Here is a 21,108-nt window from a genome sequence, read left to right as displayed (position 1 = left end):
CCGGTTCAAGGCCCGGCTGCTCCTCTTCCGGCCAGGTTCTCTGCTATGGCCTGGGAAAGCAGTGGAAGATGGCCCAAGTCCTTGGGCCCCTGCACCCACGTGGGAGACCCAGAGGAGGCTCCTGGCTCCTGGCTTCAGATCGCTGCAGCTCTGGCCATTGCGGCCAATCGGGGAGTGAACCATCGCATGGAGGACTTCTCTCTCTCTCTCTCTCTGCCTCTCCTCTCTCTGTAATTCTGACTTTCAAATAAATAAAAAAAGAGAATTCTGTGCTCAATGGGCAGAGGCACAGAGAGCGAGACACACATGCACATACACGCACACTGTTCATGAATGAGGAAGAGAGACAGAGAGAGATCCTACATAAATGAATGGCTGCAATATCCAGTTCAGACCCTGGTTGAAGCCAAGAGCATCATCCTTGCCTCTCACATGGGAGGCAAGAACCTCAGTACCTTGGCCATCTTCCACTGCCTTCCCAGATGCATTAACAGGATGCTGGATCAGCAGCACAGCAGCCAGGACTTGAATTGGGGCTCTGATATACGACGCCAGCATTCCAACCCCCAGCATACCCTGCTATGCCAAACACAGGCCCAACATTTTAAAACTTCTAACCTAGCTTTGCCTGCTGCAACACTTTCAAAGTCAGATTCACAAGCTGAGCTTTGTGCTGGGGCTCGTTACTATGTAACTATAACTAGGAGTATTGGCTTAAGTACAATGGAAATGAACATAAGATGCCAACAGTAGTCAAAATGAAGGCAGCTCCAAATAGCAGAGTCCTGACACCACGTGTGAAGCAAAGGCATAAGAGACAGGGGAAAGAATGGCAATGAAAAGAATGGAATTTTCTTGGCATTTGTATGTATTTTTAATTCATTTTAAGAGCAATGTTTGCTTATTGTGGAAAACACCTAGAATGGTTTTCAAAATTTCAAATAAAGTTTCTTTGGGAAACTCTGATGTCATTAGGAAGACACTGTCAAATCTGGCAAATGCAGGAGATTTGTACTGGCCAAAATTCTATATGAATAACCAGGGTTTATTTGGAAGATGCTTGGGCAATTATAACTATGCTAGCATAATTCTACATGGAGCATTCAGATGAGGACAGCAAGCATGGAGTCTGAAGACTGGGAAAGCTATCTAACAAGCAGAGTCTGTCCAATGAAGGGAGTAGCTGCCTACAACCTGGAGTTTCTGATGTGTTTTTCAGTTTCTCAGACGCTTAACTGATTAGGCCTACTGCTCTTCTTGAGATGTCACGAGGAATGAAACCCATCACACAGCTTCCATATTGTGCATAGATGATGCCAGAATCCCCCTACCTTTAACAGTGTTGCTAACACAAGTGGCGATTCATTGCCCCAGTCGCCTCTATCTCCTGTGTTAAATCTTTCCTTTAGGGCTATAAATGACTTTATGTCACCAACTTTTTGAAAAATATTCTCTGTCTTTGGCCCTTTCTGCTTGATAATACGAATCACTTCCTGTGGAAAAGAAAAAGGAAAGCTAATTAAAGGACATTTCATATCCACAAGCCCAGAACAAAAGCTAGCCCCCTGTAGAGAAGAGTATGGGAACTGACACAGCAGCAGCTGAAGTGAGGGAAGAAAATTTTGTTCAGTGTCTCTAAATATATGTTCAACCCATCCATCTGATCTGTGTCCACCCACTAAATTGTTTTGAATGCTGGCTTTAACCTAGTTTCCTTTTCAAGGAATGAAACTTGTACACCAAACTTCTCTGCTTCAAGCTTTTAGTGAATCACTCTCTCCTGTTTTACCATGCTGTTCTCATTATTTCCTAGTACTGATGGCCTTTCCCAACTAGGAAAATCTCGTTGCCACACTTGTTGCCAAACTTGTTGACTTTCATGTCCTTCTGCCTCATCTTCATGCCAAGAGGGGAACAGGAGTGTCACAGTCAGGTATCTCCAGGAATCTGTCATCTATTAGGTCCCTTACTTTTCATGAGACCTTGGGCATAGGACATCACCTTACTCATGCTTTCCTTTTATCCATGAATGATGTCACAGTGATGAGGATCCTAGCAACTCCTTCAACTTGTGAATGCTGCAAGGGCTGGGGCACCATCTAGCATGGAACTAACTTGATACATTCCTCCCCACCTCGCAAAAAATGCCCTACATCTAGCATAGTGTATGTAGATGTGCTGGACAATCAATGTGCCAACTCTTAAATGCCCTCCTGGGAAATAACATAGGCCATGTTCTGTGGCTTTCCTCTGACACATTCTCTTATAATAGAAGGATACATAAATGGCAGGTGATCCATCTAATCATCTGAAATACAAACCACGCCCACAGTGAGGGACGTTGAGTTCTAAGTTTGAGTCATCTAGACAAAAAGGAAATGAAGGAACACTTCAAGGAAGAGGCTAAAAGGGGAACATGGGGGGATGTCGACTCCAAGAGATTCAGAAACATTCCTTTTGCTGTGTGTGAGCAGGTGACTGGGTAACATCGCTGAAACCAGCAGAATAAACGGAACGGTTCTTTCTCCTGTTGCCTTTGAAGTAAGACCACGATAACTGAGCTGACTGTTCTTCTTTGAGGTCACATTAAGAAGGCATGTCAGCCAAAGCCAGGGACTGACAAATGATGGCCTCATTTGAAACACTTTTGGATGATGACACCAAGCCCTCAGAACGCTCACTCCTGAGGAGGGATTCAGAAGATCAAAATGATACCTACCCAGAGTGTGAGGGTCAGGTCCTCAACACCAGACACTCTCAGGAGTGTTGGCACCGAAATAGCAGGAGGGGAGTCCTGGGGCAGGTCATTATGGCTTCTGGTAATGCCCCAGCAAGACAGACAGCTTGTGGGAAAGCCTGAGGAGAAAGTGAGACCATTAGCTGTAGAGGATCATTGACAGATTCTGTTTCCACCCTTTCCATTTGACAGGTGACTGTTTCCAGCCTTAGAAAAGACAGAAACTGATCCATTTGTGGTGTACAAGAGCTTACGATCTGAAATTGGCTAGTACCATCCACGTGACGTTCATGAACTTTTCTTCCCAATTTCCTATAAGCTGGCAGTTAGAATCAGGTGTTTAGCCTAATTGTTAAGATGCCCTAGGCTCATATCAGAGCATCTGGACCTGATGTCCATCTTTGGCTCCCAATTCCAGCTTCTTGCAAATGCAGGCCCTCTGAGGCAGTATGCATGGCTAACAAATTTGGGTTCCTACCTCTCACAAGCACAACATGGAATAAGTTCCCAAATTCCAGCTCTAGTCCTGCCTGTCACAAAGGAGACATGATGTAAATACCAGATTCCAGTTCTGTCCCTGGCCCATGGCCACGGCTGACATTTAGGGAGTGAATCAGAGGATAGGAAACTCAACTCAACTCTTCTCTTCTTTTCTCTCTCTCTCTCTCCTTCTCTTGTGCATGTGTGTGATGGTCTCTCAAATCAAACAATCAATTCATCAACCAGAAATGAAATATAAAGACTTGAGGAAGCTGCTCAGGTTCAATTCTGGCAGTGCTACCTACAGTTTTTGCTTTTTATTTTTTTGCATAATGAGACACCTCACATTGAGTTATACACATCCTCTTAAGTTTACCCAGTGGAGTCAGGTGTCAGAACTCATTTGAAAAGCAAAAAAATACAGTTGACATTCAAACTAAGTGGAGTCTCATAATCTACTTCATGCTAAGTCACCTTTCCCTATGAGATTTCCTGTTTGGTAGTCTGAATGCCCAACCACCAGCAACTCACTCCCATCAAAGAGATCTGCACTTCATGACACAAGCTCCCTGATATCACTCAACCAGCCTCTACCTCCCTCACTCTTCAGGGTTACAAAGCTTAACCTGTTCCCCAGGTGATTTGATTTCACCTTCTTCACTTCGTTCCCAAATGAGTGGCAGGATCCCGTGGGGCCTTGTTCCTTGTGCCACCCTGCCAAGCTATACAGCCTATATTTTAGCTACCCATCAAGCTCTGCCAACTGAACGCTAAAGAGGAATTTTCCACAGAAAAGAGGATCACCAAGGAAAACATGAGTTTGGAGTATCTACTGCTCAGCTGTGCACGTTTTCTTAAGAAGGCACCTAAACTTTTCTTCTTAAATGACCGATTTATGCTGAATATCATAAAAGGCACCAGAGGAGTCAAGGTGCAGTGTGATAGACAGATGGGTGAAGTTGCCAAAAACAATCTGTTTTTGTTTTTTTGTTTTTTTGTTTTTTTTAAGATTAATTTTGACAGAATTACAGAGAGAGGTAGAGACAGAGAAAGGACTTCCATCCACTGGTTCACTCCCCAGATGGCCACAACGGCTAGAGCTATGCTGACCCGAAGCCAGGAGCCAGGAGCTTTTTCTGGGTCTCCCACATGGGTGCAGGGGCCCAAGGACTTGGGTCATCTTCTTCTGCTTTCCCAGGCCATAGCACAGAGCTGGATCGGAAGAGGAGCAGCCGGGACAAGAACTGGTGCCCATATGGGACAGCTGCGCTTCAGGCCAGGGCTTTAACCCGCTGTGCCACAGCACCGGCCCCCTCCCCAAATATCATTCATCAGCCATCTTCTTGGCATTTCTGGGCCCCTGAATGCATCACCATCAGACAAACAAGGGAGGGCAATCCTCATGGTGCTATATCACTGAGGAAGCCAGGATAGGCTCCAAGATGTGCCACTTCATCAGCCAGTCCAGTTACTCAATTCTTTGGACTTTCCTTTGACTCAACTTGTTTAAGAATGATGCTATCTACACCTCATTGCACTAATATAATGTATTACTCAGCATGGCACACAACTCATCACAACCGTGAAGAGAATTACTTTCTTCTGTAATCATTTACAATCAAATGGTGTAAGGGATCCCACACATCAGTTTCCTCACCCTAAAGTAAACTTTATCTCCATTCTCTTTCTGGTTAGTTAGTACTCTCCAGATAGCATGCAGTCACAAAGTAATCCAACACCAAGCATTCAAAATTCCACCTTTTAAAAGGAGACAAGAAAAAAGCAAATGCCATCTCAAATGCAGGAGGCTGCTCATACATACTACCATATCCAACTCTTTCTTTAAAACAGGCAAGAATACATGGTTTAACTCGTGCGCAACCTGGTACACCTAGGACTCACCTGATTTCATTATTTAAAAATCTATTGGGACATAATCCACTACTTAGTTGTCACACAGCTAAGCAATGAAGCATCATGCTCCATACCTTGATATGAATCTATACATCCAGAACATATGGGAACAGAGAGAGATGAGTGCCATTACAATCTTTCTCAAACAAAAATACTTTCGGTGCTTAGCTGAGGCTTTCATAAGGTACATTATTTACTGAGAGCGCATGCTGCTTCTGTGACCAATGGAAACAGCAGCCATTTTCCATGAGACACGTTGCATAATTCAACAAGCTCACTTCAAAAACACTGAGCCTTTCTGACACTCCTGGCGATACTTCTGGTGGTGGCATTCTCTTGCCCAAATGGGGGTTGTGGATGTTTACAAAGTTCAGATTCACAATCTTGCATAGGAGCAACATTTATAGAATATTGCTATATGCTCAAAATTACAACCAAAAACACATTTATAAGCTATATAAATCACAGAATATCCTCACAAGAAAAGTACGAACACCATTCACAGTGGAAATCATTATATTCTTGCCACAATATTTCCCACCTTACTAAAAACTGTTCTTCAGAGAAAGGTCTCTCAAAAGAATATTGACAAGTAGGGAGAGACTGGAAAGCAAAAAGCTGAAACATCCCTGATCGTAACTGTTCAGTCCATGTCTGGTCTAGATATGCATCTGAAGCCTGGAGGAAGTCAGCATGCCGTGGGCATAATGAAGAGATCAATTCAGGAAGCAACCCCCTAGCCACTTCAGCCCAAGCCAGAAGAGATCCAAATTCAATGCCACAGTTTCTCACCATCCTGGAGATCTTCCATATAAGGTAAGTCTAAGGCATGCAGTACATTGATTACTTCCTGCTCTCACTCCAGGTTCAGGGTTACCCTCTGGAATGCTTAGTCTTCATTTCCAGGCCTTCACACATGATGCTCTTCATTGTAAAGATTTATTTGTAATACAGAATAACACACAGAGAAAGACATCTTTCATCACTGTTTTTTTCTCAAATGGCCACAACAACCAGGGACAGGGCTGGAGATTAGAACTCCACCTGGGTCTCCCACATGCGAGACAAAGGACCCAGGTATTTGGGTCATTTTCTGCTTCCTTCCCAGGCACATTCTGATAAAGCCAGCGAGCTTCATCCGAACTGGGAGAGCCAGGACTCAAGCCAATGCTCTGATGTGGATTGCAGGATGCAGCTTAACCCACTGTACCATGATGCCAGGCCACAAGAAACTTCTCTCTACAGACACATAAGTTTGTGCATGCATTATTTTATGGAGCAAATGCTCAGGGTATCCAGAGGAGACAAAAGTTCTAATGTAGAAGAACCACCACAATCCTCCTGGAAGTGAGATGGGTTCTGACTTTGAACAGTTTCTCTAAGCCTGGTTCTTGGTGAGTACTGGGTCCCTGTACTTATGCACACCTCCTCCCTCATGGAGAACAGCTCTCTGTCATGAATTTTTTTCTCAGGAATGCATGGATGAGCAGAGAGCAGAACCCTGCTGGAAATTAGACTTACCGCACCGGCGCTGCCTTTTAGCCGTGTGCCTGGGCTTCAACACGAACTGGATCCCTCCATCAGACAAGATCTCCAGAACGGGATCCTCCATGCTCAGGGCGGAGGTGGACTTCCCCGGTTCCTGATTATGAAAGGCAGCTCGATGGTAGCTTGCTTGGATAGCATATGGACACTCATGCCCTAGGCAGAGAAAAATCTCAATACACATCAGGCTGATGGTGACAGGTATGATCAAACATGCCTTGTTGTCAGTGTGGGTACAGCACCGGGGACAGCTCAAGTTCTCCTGGGGCTTCTGCAAGGAAGAGAGCTGTGTCTTGGGAGTGAGCATCAGGTGTGCTCTCTCTGGGGAGGCACTGCATAAAGCAGGCACCCAGGCAGAGGACCTTTCCAACGCAAACAGAAGTAGTAGCCCATTGCCTAGCTTAGAAGACCAAGATCCCTCAGTGCACTGCACACTGATGACTTGTTATTTCCGTTGTAAAGTAGAAGGCCTGCTAAAATCTGCCTTGACTCCAACTAGATTTTTAACGTCCTCATATGAGTAAACATGAGTAAACATCAGTGGTCTGCATTTTTTAAATGATTGGGCCATATATGTCATGAGTTGCTGTAACCTAGAATCTCTCTCCCACGATGTTAGATCATGAAAAGAGACTTCATTTCTCTGTCAGTTTTATAGCCTGTGATTCTCAAGAGCACTGGGGCCATGGTCTGCTGTTACACTTCCCTCCTACTTTGGCCCTCTCGGGAGCCCCTCACAGCTCACTAGCTGAGGGAGTGCTGCAGAGTGTTAGAGACCCAGAGCCATCCTACCAACTGATGTTCACGGAGTACATGTAATGTCATTGCTTTCCTCTCTCATTTTTAAATTGCTGGCAACCCAAGAAATTCTCAAGATCCTCTGCTCCTGGTGGGTATTAGCAATTGGGATGTCCATGAAGACACCTCTGTCCCACATTGGACCACCTGGTTTGGTCCTTGATCATGGATCCTGACTGAAGCTCTCTGCAAATGCAGATCAGACCCTAAGATGCAGAGCTGTTGTCTTGAACACTGATGTTCCTGCCACTCACGTGCAAGACTGGACTGATGACCTGCCTTCTGGCTCCTGGCCCTTGCCCTAGGACACCTCCAATCTTCGTGGACCTTTAAGGATAGAACTAGCAATTTAACATTCTGTGTCTATTTTTGCCTCTCAAAAACTAAACTTCGAACATGTTTTCACGATTCTGTGCTGTCAAAGGGATTTTCTTTTCAACAACAAAGTGAAAGCTCCCTTTATTCAATTTCTGACATATTAGTTAAATTTTCCATTTCATGGGACATTAATACCCTGTTCAGAGCAAGAATTATAGCAACTTGTCTCTTTCATGGTAAAAGAAGCTTCTACAACTGCAATATTAACAAAACCAAACCATCGGCATAACCAGGACAGAAAAAGATGATCAGGAACTGAGAGCATATTAAACACACATCCATAATGACCGCTAGGAGTCACCAACGACAGATACACTCTTAGGATTTCTTGGAGCCAGTCACAGTGCATGCCATTGTTCGGGTCCAAATCATCCTCCAGAAAAAACATTTTACATAAACAAATGCCATCTACTCAATAAATTCATTTACAGTATTTGATTTGCACACTAACTCTACTTCTATCTTTATTTTAATTTTTTTTTATTTTTTGACAGACGGAGTGGACAGTGAGAGAGAGAGAGAGACAGAGAGGAAGGTCTTCCTTTTTGCCATTGGTTCACCCTCCAATGGCCGCCGTGGCCAGCGCGCTGCGGCTAGCGCACCGCACTGATCCGATGGCAGGAGCCAGGTACTTATCCTGGTCTCCCATGGGGTGCGGGGCCCAAGAACTTGGGCCATCCTCCACTGCACTCCCTGGCCACAGCAGAGAGCTGGCCTGGAAGAGGGGCAACCGGGACAGAATCCGGCGCCCTGACCGGGACTAGAACCCGCTGTGCCGGCACCGCAAGGCGGAGGATTAGCCTAGTGAGCCATGGCGCCGGCCTCTATTGCTATCTTGTTACAAAGATGTCAAAATTAAGGAGAAACATCATAAAATCGGTGGTTGGCTTTTGTCCTCAGATGTATTTAGCAATTCCTGAATTTTGAGACTGACAAAGTACATTCAGAAAGAACAGAAACTTTATTTTCAAATTTTGTAAGTGACTTGAAAACATTATAAATTACACATTAGTTCCTTTACATGACTGTTGAAAGAAGAATAGGAAGATTGCCCAGGTAAGTAATACTGTTTGATTTTCATAGAAATCACCAGCATTATATTACAAAGTCTATGACAAATAGTATGCCTCCCTTCCTTTCCAGGGCTTGTTTCTATGAGAGACACTGAAACACATGATGATTCATGAATGGTTTCTTCTTTATATAGGTTAATTCAACAACTATTTTAGGAGAAGTATAATGTTTTTATCAACAACCTCAAGATCAAGTGCTAGAAAATTCAACAAAAAGAATGGCTGAACTGTACATGTTTGTTAATCAAAAAACCTTTTAGGAGTTTGAATGTGATTATCTTAATTTTTAATCATGCTCAAATAACTTCTTGACATAATTTCACAATAAATATATATGTGTTTGCAGATGACATGCATGCATGTATACACACACACACACACACACACACACACATTCATAAACACAGGGGAACCAGAAACTCCACTAAAAGACTACTGGAACTCATAAGAGAGCTTGGTAAAGTTGCAGGATATAAAATCAATGCAAAAAAGTAATAGACTTTGTGTACCCAGACAATGCCAAGCCTGACAAAGAACTGGTAAGATCAGTCCCATTCACAATAGCTACAAAAATGTCAACACCTTGAAATAAACTGAACCAAGAAGGTGAAAGATCTCTACAATGAAAATTATTGAGCATTAAAGAAATAGAAAACAGACAAAAATGGAAAAATCTTCCATGTTCATGGATCAGAAGACTTATCATCATAATGTCCATATGAAAGAAAGAAATTTACAGATTCAATGTGATCCAATGAAAATACCAAAGGCATTCTCCTCAGATCTAGAGACTATGATGCTAAAATTCATACAGAAAAACAAGAGAGCCCAACAAGCTCAAACAATACTAAACAACAAAAGCAAAACTGGGAGCATTACAATACTAGATTTAAAAGCATACTACAGGGGCCAGCACTGTGGTGCAGTGGGTTAACACCCTGGCCTAAAGTGCCGGAATCCCATATGGATGCCGGTTCAAGACCCCGCTGCTGCACTTCCAATCCAGCTCTCTGCTATGGCCTGGAGAAGCAGCAGAAGATGGCCCAAGTCCTTGGGCTCCTGCACCCACGTAGGAGACCTGGAAGAAGCTACTGGCTCCTGGCTTTGGATCAGCACAGCGCCGGCCGTTGTGGCCAACTGGGGAGTGAACCATCGGATGGAAGATCTCTCTCTTTCTCTGCCCCTCCTCTCTCTGTGAAACTCTGACTTTCAAATAAGTAAATAAATAAATAAATCTTTTTTTAAAAAAGCATACTACTATAATCAAAACAGCTTGGATCTGACACTAAAATAAATACATAGATCAATGAAACAGAATAGAATCTTCATAAACCAATCCAACATGTACAACCAACTAATCTTTGGACAAATGAGCTAAAATCAATACCTACAGAATGGTCAGTATCTTCAACAAATGGTGCTGGAAAGTTGTATATACATGTGCAGAAGTATGAGGTAAGAACCCTACCTATATACCTATATACCCTATACAAAAGTCCACTCAAAATGGATCAAGAATCTCAATCTATGACATGATACCATCAAACTGCTAGAGAACATTGGAGAACCTCTGCAAGACACTGGCATAGGCAAACACCTCTTGAAAAAGACCCTGGAAGCAAGGAGATCAAAGCAAAAATACACAAATGGGATTACATCAAAGTAAGAAGCTTCTACAAAGGAAACACTCAACAAAGTGAAGAAGCAACCGACAGAATGGAATAAAACACTGGCAAACTATACAACAGATAAAGGATTAAGATCCAGAATCTATAAAGAGCTCAAGAAACTCAACAACAACAAAACAAGCAACCCAGCTACAAAATGCTCAAAGGACTTGAACAGGCATTTTTCAAAAGAGGACATTCACGTGGCCAAGAGACACAAGAAAAATCCTCAGGATCACTAGCTACCAGAGACATGCAAACAAAACCACCATGAGGTTTCACCTTACCTTAATTAAATTGGCTTTCATGCAGAAATCAACAAACAATAAATGTTGGTGAGGACGTAGGAAAAAGGTACCCTAATACACATCTGTGGAAATGTAGATTAATACAGCCATTATGGAACACAGTATGAAGATTCCTCAAAAACAGGAAAATACACCTATCATGTGACCCAGCCATCCCACACCTGGGAATTTACCAAGGGAAAGGAAATCAGTGCACGAAAGAGTTATCTGTACCCCCATGTTTATTGTCGCTCAATTGCACAATAGCTAGGATATAAAATCAACCCAACTGTCCATCAACCAATGACTGGATAAAGAAAATGTGCTATATACATACTATTCAACCACAAAAAAGAACAACATTCTGTCTTTTGCAAGAAAATGGATGCATCGGAAAACCATTATATTTAGTTAAATAAGCCAGTCCCAAAAAGACAAATATCATATGCTTTCCTTGATCTGTGGTACCAAATAGAGTACAAAAATTTAATGTATATGAGTAAAATTCACATTTTGAGATGTGATTATTGTTTAAAGCCCTTGTCTGTAAATAATAACCTGTTCCTCTACTATTTAGAACAGTGTTGTTGTTCTTTCTTACTACTGGTAAATTTTTTACTTAGTGGAGGGTTAAGCATATGATTTTAAAGTAAACTGAAAGTATGTTATTATAAAACTTAAAAGAAAGAATAAGAAAGGAAGGAGGAGGGAGAGTGGTATACTTGGACATAGACCTGACAGATTTTGCAAGACTTAAAAATAGAGATTACCTATGAGACTAGAAATGGAAAGGGGAATACAAACCAGTATATGGGCATCAATCAAATGTTTGGAGAGATGAAATTCGACCCCATTTTCATTTCATTACAAAAAAAGAAAAAAAAAAGGACTATTCCAAGACAGTTGTGCTATCCACATGGAAAAGCAGAGAATAAAACTTCAGTTTCTTTTCCAACTACAACTTAAATTGCTGTATGAAGATATGTTGTCAGGCACCCAGGGTAGAGTATACACTTGGCAATTCCTTTTATAAATGAGTACTGACTACATGAGGTTGTTTTCTCCCTTGTAAAGATATTTAAGCTTAACAATGCATAGTCTGGAAATTAATAGTTACCATTTTGAAGCAATACATTTCATTTTTTATTTTGCTGGACACTTACCGATGAGCGGGTAAGAGGTCTTTCTCTGGTTTGAATAGACCCACAACTGGTAGTCCATTTCTGAGCCCTTAGAGACAAAAAGAACTAAGTATCACAAGTCTTTGTCAGGGCATACTTCAAGGATGTATTTCTTTTGTTTTTTAGAAAACTTTAATAAATATAAATTTTGAAAGCATTTTCCCCCCATAACCACCCTCCCACTCGCAAACCATCCCATCTCCTACTCCCTCTCCCAACCAACTCTTCAGTAAGATTCATTTTTAATTCTCTTTATATACAGAAGATCAACTTAGTATATACTAAGTAAAGATTTCAACACTTTGTACCCACACAGACATACAAAGCATAAAGTACTGTTTGAAGATAAGTCTTACCATTCATTCACATAGTACAACACATTAAAAACACAGATCCTACATGGGCAGCAAGTGCACAGTGACTCCTATTATTGATTTAACAGTTGACACTCTTATTTATGACGTCAGTAATCACCCGAGGCTCTTGTCATGAGCTGCCAAGGCTATGGAAACCTCTTGGGTTCACAAACTCCGGCCTTATTAGACAAGGCCAGAGTCAAAGTGAAAGTTCTCTCCTCCCTTCAGAGAAAGGTGCCTCCTTCTTTGATGGCCTGTTCTTTCCACTGGGATCTCACTCACAGAGATCTTCCATTTAGGTCATTTTTTTTGCCACAGTGTCTTGGCTTTCCATGCCTGAGAAACTCTCATGGACTTTTTAGCCAGATCAAGGATGTATTTCTTTAGCATTTCTACATTTCCAAACAAGAAAATAATTGGGACCAGTGCCAACGCTATTCGAGTTAACAGGACTGACCGAAATAACTTCGGTCCCTTTCTGAGCCTCCAAGACTACACCCCAGATTCATGCCATATGACTTTTGACAAGGATCACAATGCTATTATGCCAAGTGACCTAAGGAATAAAGAATCATATTTATGCCACTTCACTAGTAAAGGTAAGTCTAATCCTGATCATTCCACTCTCAGCTATCTCCAGTCTCTTTGAAGAATGCTGTGTTTTACTGGATTTAGCTGGCTTTCTATCATCTACACAAGAGACCTGGATTAAGTTCTCAGCTCCAGCCATCAGCTCTACTGCTGCTGTAGGCACTTGTCGAGTGAAACCATAGACATAAACTCTTCTGTCTGTCTATGTCTCTCAAATAAAACAAGTTTTTAAAAAAGACATGTATGTGGTGTGCACACACATTCCCCGAAGAGCAAGCTTTCATTCAACTCTTATCTTGCTCTTTAATAATTTATTAGAGGCACCAGATATATCATTCCCTGAATCAGCATCTAAGGCATACAGCTTTTATGCAGGTGTTCTTCATGTCCAAATTTATAAGGAGTGAGATTTTAGCATGGTGGTTTGAAGATGCCTGAGACTCACGCCACAATAGCTGGGTTCCAATCCAAGTTCTAGGTCCTGATTCCAGCTCCCTGCTAATGTGCATTCTGGGAAGCAGCTATGAATTCTCAAGTAACTGGGTTCCTGCCACCCACGTGGGGTACCTGAATCGTACTCCTGCATCCAGACCTTAGTTTCAGACCACCCTTAGGTGCTGTGGGCATCCAGAGATTGAACCAACAGAGGCGAGCACCCTCTCTATGTATTTCTGTGTCTTCCTCTCTCTGTGTCTGTCTTCATCCCTCTTGCTATCTCTGTCCTCTCCGACCCTCAAAAATTAAAAAAAAAATTCAACTAGACATGTCTATTAGGTTTGTGTACACTGAGATGATAGGTGTGGGATTGGAGAAACCAGAATATACAGAAATAGCAATCCAACAGACAAGGTTATTAGGAAGCATGTAAGATATTTTTGTGTGTATATATATATATACATTTATATATATACACACAAAAAAAATAAAATACATGACAATAGCAATCTGAAATTATACTCCAATTTCATTAAATTATGGCTTTCAGTTCACATGAAATTTAAAATCGGAACAGAAGAGCAATACCCATACATAGACAAATACATCTCCGACGTTTTCCATTCCCACATGTGCACATGGTTCTGGGGACAAAATATATTGCTGCCTACAATTGGTCTCTTTGCCCGGAACTGTATTTTACAAATATACACTGTAAGCATGTGTGCATGTATCTGGATCAAAGGGAAAATACATTCATCTCAAAAACCAAAGTTGTTATTTAACTCAAAGTATCTTTCAGATTACTTACACTTAATCCTAGCACTGGTAGTGCCATATGGATAACGTCACTCACTGTGTCTAAATTGGTAACTGTTATAATTCCAGACTGTAAAAGGGAAAAGAAGAAAAAACTGCTGATACAGGAGAATGTTAAAGTATATGGTTACATAATTATGAAACTCTTGGTTTCAGGGTAAAGTTTGAGTAATGACAAAGCAAAATACATATGAAGCACCAAACCTTAATGATAACTGATTTTTATTACTTTACGTAACACAAAGCCAGAAGAAAGAATTTCAATTAATTAACATGTTTCTAATAGAGGAGTTATGATACTAAAAATATAACTGCTTAGGCCCAAACAGAAAGAACCTCAATTCAGAAAGAGCCCAACACCCAAAGACTATTTCCATCATGCAGGGAATAGTTCAACAAGGAGTCAGTCTCTCTCCTTCTCTTGATGAGTTGTGTTTTTATGTTTAGATTGATTTCTTTGCATACCATATATTCAGTCCTCGTCAAATGAGAGTAAGAACTGGCTCTCACAGGCATTCTTGCTCCATAAACCACTATGTAGGGAATACCTTCTCCTAGTCAGATCACCCTTTTTAGATTTTCATTGTCAAAATGTATTGAGACCATGAACCCAGAATTCAAGGCTGAAAATTCTAGACATCTGAGTTCTTTTTTGAGATACCCATAGAATTTTAAAACTGTACATGAACACTTTCACAGAATTTTTTAAGGAAAAAAACTCTTTTGAAGGATTACTCATCTTTTTCCAATTTATCTGGTTTGTAACATAATGGATTTTCATGGTATATGGAAATCATTAAATTCAAAATAAGCAGTACAAGGGTATGGGCCTTCTTTTCTGGTCCTGTTCTCTCTATGAACACATAGATGGAGCTGCTTATAAGCATGTAACTTAAACTATTCAATAATTAGAAAATATGGAAATGAGTTTCATTTCTTTTCCATATGAGATGTTACTCCATATATAACGGCCAGGGAAATGTGACCAGATCTCTAAGAGTTTCATATGAAAATTATGCAACAAAAGCAGCTATGTGCTCCAAGACATTAAAACAAATGTGCTGAAAATGAAAAAAAAAAAATTAAAAAAAGTAGAGGCTGTCCCAGCACAAAAACAGAAGATATTTCAAAATGGGAACTTTAGCTGTGAAAAATATCTGAAAGAACAATGCAGTGGGTGGACTAAAAAGCACAAGTGAGATGGCAAATTGAAGACAATGAATTTGAAAATACATCAATTGGAAACAGTCAGTCTGAAAAAGGAAGAAAGGTATGATTGAAAAAATTAGAGCTTACTGCCCTAGTCCAGGAGAAGATAGTTTTTAAAAAGTGGAAAGAGTGTAGTCTCAGGGAAGAGTTGGGGAGAAAATGCCAGAGGAAACTCTACCAAAATTAGAGGGACATGGTGGACCTCCTGTGGATGGCACGGATGCCCACAACTTGGGACTCCAATAGCCGAGAGCCTGCCCAGCAGCCAAGAGCCTACGCACTGGCATTGGAAAGTGAGGTGAGACCGGACAGTACTAGCAGTAGTCCAAGGCACTGGTGATTAAGCTGCAAAGAGAGCCTAGAGAAAACTTGGCTTGCAGCCCCAACGAGGAAAGTGTACTTTCCAAACTAGAAGAGAAAAAAAAGTATGGACACAATTTCTCTTTCCCCAATCACTTTACAATGCCATTCTGTAACAAGCCAATAGAGCAGGTGCCATTTTGGACATATGTAACAGCTGTGCCAGCTCGTGTCCATGCCCAGCAACTAGTTGAGTGGAGACCCCTGACTAGTGGGAAGAACTAACAGGGGGATAGGAGCCTGTGACTTTGTGAGGCTTCTCTACTGGGACTGTGAAAAAAACTGAGGGTGTGAGGCAGGATCCACGGTGAGGCTGGGACTTTGGGCACTCACACTGGGAGACTCAGGGCTTCCTGGTTACCTGGTGAGAGACATCGCTGGAGAATCTAAACTTACACTGAGGACTGCACAGATCCTTTGTGTGCTCCCTGCGACAGAGTGGATGAATATTATAGCCACTGGGGCTAGCGCTAAGGCACTGGTCTCCATTAAGGAGAGGAGCTCAGCTGAGCAGAAAAAATTTCCCTTCTGATAAAAAACAGAGAGAGAGATTTACTGTGCCAAACCTGGGTGTATCACCTCAGACATGCCCTTAACCCTGGAGAACTGAACAGAGCTCCCTGATCACACCCACTACAAGCTAGATATTCACTTAAAGTAGACATTCCACTTATCTACAGAGCCACAGTACACAGATAAAATCCACTAGACCAAAAAAAAAAAAAAAAAAAAAAAAAAAAAAAAGAAGAAGAAGAAGAAGAAGAAGAAGAAGAAAAGGAAGAAACCAACAAGTATCTCCACACATGCCAAACAACAAACCCACCAATTCAAGAAACAAGAATAAGGAACACGACATGACACCCTGAAAAGAGTAAAACCCTTCAACAGTAGATTGTGAATACATTGAGGCAGAAGAAATGTAGGAAATGGAAGTTTAAAAATTGATCGTAAGATTACACAGAAGTTATCGGACACAAATGCACAAACTACTGAAATCTGTACAGGACATGAAATAAAATTTCCTCCATGAAATTGAGACCTTAAAGGGAAATCAAAATGAAATGAAGAATATAATAAAATGAATTAAAAATGCAGTGGGGAGCCTTAACAACATAATCAGTGAAGAAGAAAGAATATGGGCCGGCACCACGGCTCAATAGGATAATCCTCCACCTAGCGGCGCCAGCACACCAGGTTCTAGTCCTGGTCGGGGCACCGGATTCTGTCCCGGTTGCCCCTCTTCCAGGCCAGCTCTCTGCTGTGGCCTGGGAGTGCAGTAGAGGATGGCCCAAGTTCTTGGGCCCTGCACCCCAAGGGAGACCAGGAGAAGCACCTGGCTCCAGCCTTCGGATCGGCGCGGTGCGCTGGCTGCAGCGTGCCGGCCGCAACGGCCATTGGAGGGTGAACCAATGGCAAAGGAAGACCTTTCTCTCTGTCTGTCTCACTGCCCACTCTGCCTGTAGAAAAAAAAAAAAAAGAAGAAAGAATATAAGACTTAGGAGACAAAGCACAGGAAAGAATACAGTCAAACCAAACACAAGAAGAGGAAATTAGAAACCTAAAAAACACTGTTGGAAATCTACAAGATACTATAAAGTGACCCAACATACAGGTTCTAGAAGTTCCTGAAGGCATGGAAAGAGAGAAAAGATTAGAAGGCCTTTTGAATGAAATAGTAACGGAAAACTTTCCTAATTTGGAGAAAGAAAGGGACATCCAAGTAAGGAAGCACATGAAACTCCTAATAGACATAACCAGAAAATATCCTCATCATGCCACATTGTAATCAAACTCACCACAGTAAAACAGAAGGAGAAGATTCTAAAATGTGCATGTGAGAAATGTCATGGTACTTTTAGAGGATCTCCAGTTAGACTCACAGCAGACATCTCATCAGAAACCCTACAAGCTAGGAGAGAATGGCCAGATATACTCCAAGGCTTAAAAGAAAAAAAATGTCATCCAACAATATCATACCTGCAAAGATCTCATTTATGAACGAAGGTGAAATAAAGACCTTCCATAACAAACAGAAATTCAAAGAATTTATCACCACCCGTCCAGCCCCACAAAAGATGCTTAAGGATTTGTTGCACACAGAAACATGGTCATCACTACAAAAGAAGGTAAAGGAAGAAAATCCCTCAGTAAAAGTTCAAAGGAAATTCAACGTAAAAAACAGGAATATTTTTGGGAAAATGGCAGGGAAAAGTAGTTACTTATTAATAGTCATCTTCAATCTAAATGCCTTCAAATCCCCCGTTAAAAGACACAGACTGGCTGAATGGATTAACAAACAAAACCCATCTATTTGCTGCCTACAGGAAGGAAAAAATGTTTGCAGTCACTGTGAAATTTCCCCAAATTTGACAAAAATAAAAAGTTACAAATTAGCGGCTGGTGCTGTGGCATAGCGGGTAAGGTCGCTGCCTGTATGCCGGCATCCCATATGGGTGCCAGTTCAAGTCCTGGCTGCTCCACTTCCCATCCAGCTCTCTGCTGTGGCCTGGGAAAGCAGTAGAAGATGGCCCAAGTCCTTGGGCCCCTGTACCCACGTGGGAGACCCGGAGGAAGCTCCTGGCTCCTGGCTTCGGATTGCAGTGCCTCCAGGCGTTGCGGCCATCTGGGGAGTGAACCAGTGGATGGAAGACCTCTCTCTCTCTCCGCGCCTCTCCTTCTCCCTCTGTGTAATTTGACTTTCAAGTAAATAAATAAATCTTTTTTAAAAAGTTACAAATTAAAGGAACTCAGAAAATATCAAACAAAATAGATTCAAAGAAAGCCATGTTTTGGCACATTGTGGTCATATTACTATAAGTCAGAGAAGGAGCACAGATCCTGAAAGCAGGGACACAAAAATAGGCAAATAAGACAGTCACCATGGATCACTCAAGCTATCAGAAAGCATCGTGACCAGAACACAGTGGAATATCTGCAAGGCGTAGAGAGAGAAATATTAGCTAGGATATTCTTTCCAGGTTCAGCAAAAGTGCCTTTCAAGAGTGAAGCTGAGGGGCTGGCGCTGTGGTGCAGTGGGTGAATGCCCTGGCCTGAAGTACTGGCATCCCATATGGGCGCTGGTTCAAGACTTGGCTGCTCCGCTTCCAGTCCAGCTCTCCTCTGTGGCCTGGGAAAGCAGTGGGATGGCCCAAGTCCCTAGGCCCCTGCACCTGTGTGGGAGACCTGGAAAAAGTTCCTGGCTCCTGGCTTCGGATCCGTGCAGCTCTGGCCATTGCAGCCAATTGGGGGGTGAACCATCGGATGTAAGACCCCTCCCTCCCTCTCTCTCTCTCTCTCTCTCTCTCTCTCTGCATTTCCTCTCTCTGTGTAAGTCTGATTTTCAAATAAATAAAATAAATAAATCTTTTTTTTTTTAAAGTGAAGCTGAAATCTACACATTTTTGGATGAAAGCAAATTAGAAAATTGGTTGGCACCAGAACTTTACTACAGGAAATGGCAAGTTTCCGTAAGATAAAATCAAGAGAAAATTAGAGAAAACTCAGATTTTCAAGTGTGAATGAATAGCATTAGGTATGATTATTTTATGAAAACCATACATAAATGAAATTGATTTTGAAAAATTCCAGGATGAGCAACCATTTGCCATAACTAAAACCAAAGCAGCTTGAGACAAGGGTGCTCCTCCCTACAGGAGAACTCCACTTCAACTTCTTCAAGCAATTCCTCTGGTTATGGAAAACAGCTCATAAAAGATGCCTGGCTCTGATTAGCTGCTGGGAAATGGCTGTGCTGGACTAGGCTTTTTCCACTGCGAATACCATGTTTTGTGATCTGAAGCTGCTGTAAAGAAAAAAGTCAAATAGCGTATCAGTGTTATCATGGTCACCGTTATGAAGATCTGCGCTAGTGTGTCATGATTTTAGAAATCAAATGTGATCCAACTGAAGATATTCTTCCCTACAACATACAAAAATGAGGAAGACACACACCGATCTCTCCAAAGGTTCACCCCTCCAAGTTTAATTCAATCCTGACAGACTTTGGTGTGGGACGTAACCAGCTCAATGCAACACCTAACTCAGAAAGTGGATTCTGTTCCACAAAGGGAGCATTACTAGAGCAAACAATCAATTGGAACATGAAATGAACAACAGGTGGCAATAGTATTTATACCAATGTTCCATTTCCAGGTGAGGACTGTATGGTGTTTATCTAAACTATATCTTGATCTTGGGAATACACAGGTATTCGAAGATAAAGGCATGCAGCATATGTAACTGCCTTCAGAAAGAAGCATATCCAGACACACATCAAGAGACAGACAGAGAAAATAAATTATGGAACAAAAATAGGACAAGATGTCATCAAATCAGCACATTTGGATGTGATAGTCCTATCACTCTTTCACACATTTCAGGGTTTTAAAATTCCTTCCAAATAAATAAAAATATTTTAACATGAAATAAATATTGAAAAACTGGGAACAAACAAAAACACTGTTTGAAAGTAGTGACAAATGAACAGAAATATTTAATTCCCAGAATACTGGCTTGGGAAAAACACTTTATGAAAATGTGAAACTCTGTGGATATTTAACACGAAATAGTCTTTCTAAGCATAAGCACTGAGTTATCGTGGATTCCCAATGCTTCATATAACCTAACATTTACTTTTTTATGTACACAAAAAAATTGCATGTGTAGGTGAAGATATATTTCTCCATGTTCCCTTCGGAATACTCTCACTCTCCCATCTCTCTCTGTCACTCCAATCTCACTCTCTCCTCCCTCTTCTTCTCATCCCCTCCTCTCTCCTCTCCTCTGTTCCATTATATTGTTCCTCTTCCCATACTTCTTGATCTCTATCTGTTTCTCTACCTAAAACCTCTATCCCCATTGTCTCTACCTCTCTTTCAGTCAAAGTCAGGAAATTGGAATTTAAAATGTTGAGTCCAAAACACACTTACATAAGGAACGTTGCTAACGGTATCTGACTCTATCTGTAGAACTGTCGTCTGCTTTTGATCTTTCTCTTTCGACTCAGTTATACACCTAATCAAAATCATTAAGAAACAAAAATTAATGAATTAGCTAATGTTTCTCTTCAAATCAATTCATGTGGCAAAATGTTCTATATATTTCTCATCATTGATACGTACCTATATATACACACACACACACACACGAAACTCTTGTTTGAGGTAGCTAATACATATACTGATACAGAGACATACATATGCATTTCTGTGCACAGATATCTATAGCATACTTACAGGATATAAATATTTATATTCATCTATAAATAACTTTTATATTA

The 21,108-nt window shown here is 41.4% G+C and overlaps 1 protein-coding gene across 5 annotated transcripts in view; it reads right to left on the bottom strand.

The window, feature by feature from the left end:
* Positions 1 to 21,108, bottom strand: part of LOC138843577 (rho GTPase-activating protein 20-like) — a 45,731-nt gene that overhangs the window by 10,206 nt on the left and 14,417 nt on the right. For 4 of the 5 annotated variants that reach the window (XM_070048198.1, XM_070048199.1, XM_070048197.1 and 1 more), the window contains 6 exons: positions 20,759 to 20,843; positions 14,254 to 14,331; positions 12,043 to 12,109; positions 6,653 to 6,832; positions 2,720 to 2,856; positions 1,332 to 1,493 (listed from right to left, as the gene is read on the bottom strand). In XM_070048198.1, the coding sequence (XP_069904299.1) occupies positions 1,332 to 1,493; positions 2,720 to 2,856; positions 6,653 to 6,832; positions 12,043 to 12,109; positions 14,254 to 14,331; positions 20,759 to 20,843 (709 nt within the window). The remainder of the gene's footprint in view (positions 1 to 1,331; positions 1,494 to 2,719; positions 2,857 to 6,652; positions 6,833 to 12,042; positions 12,110 to 14,253; positions 14,332 to 20,758; positions 20,844 to 21,108) is intronic. The other variant, XM_070048201.1, reaches the window with a different exon arrangement.

The sequence above is a fragment of the Oryctolagus cuniculus genome, chromosome 8, assembly GCF_964237555.1.
Source record: "Oryctolagus cuniculus chromosome 8, mOryCun1.1, whole genome shotgun sequence".
In the NCBI taxonomy this organism is placed as follows: domain Eukaryota; kingdom Metazoa; phylum Chordata; class Mammalia; order Lagomorpha; family Leporidae; genus Oryctolagus; species Oryctolagus cuniculus.
This window is presented reverse-complemented; position numbering and strand designations above follow the sequence as displayed.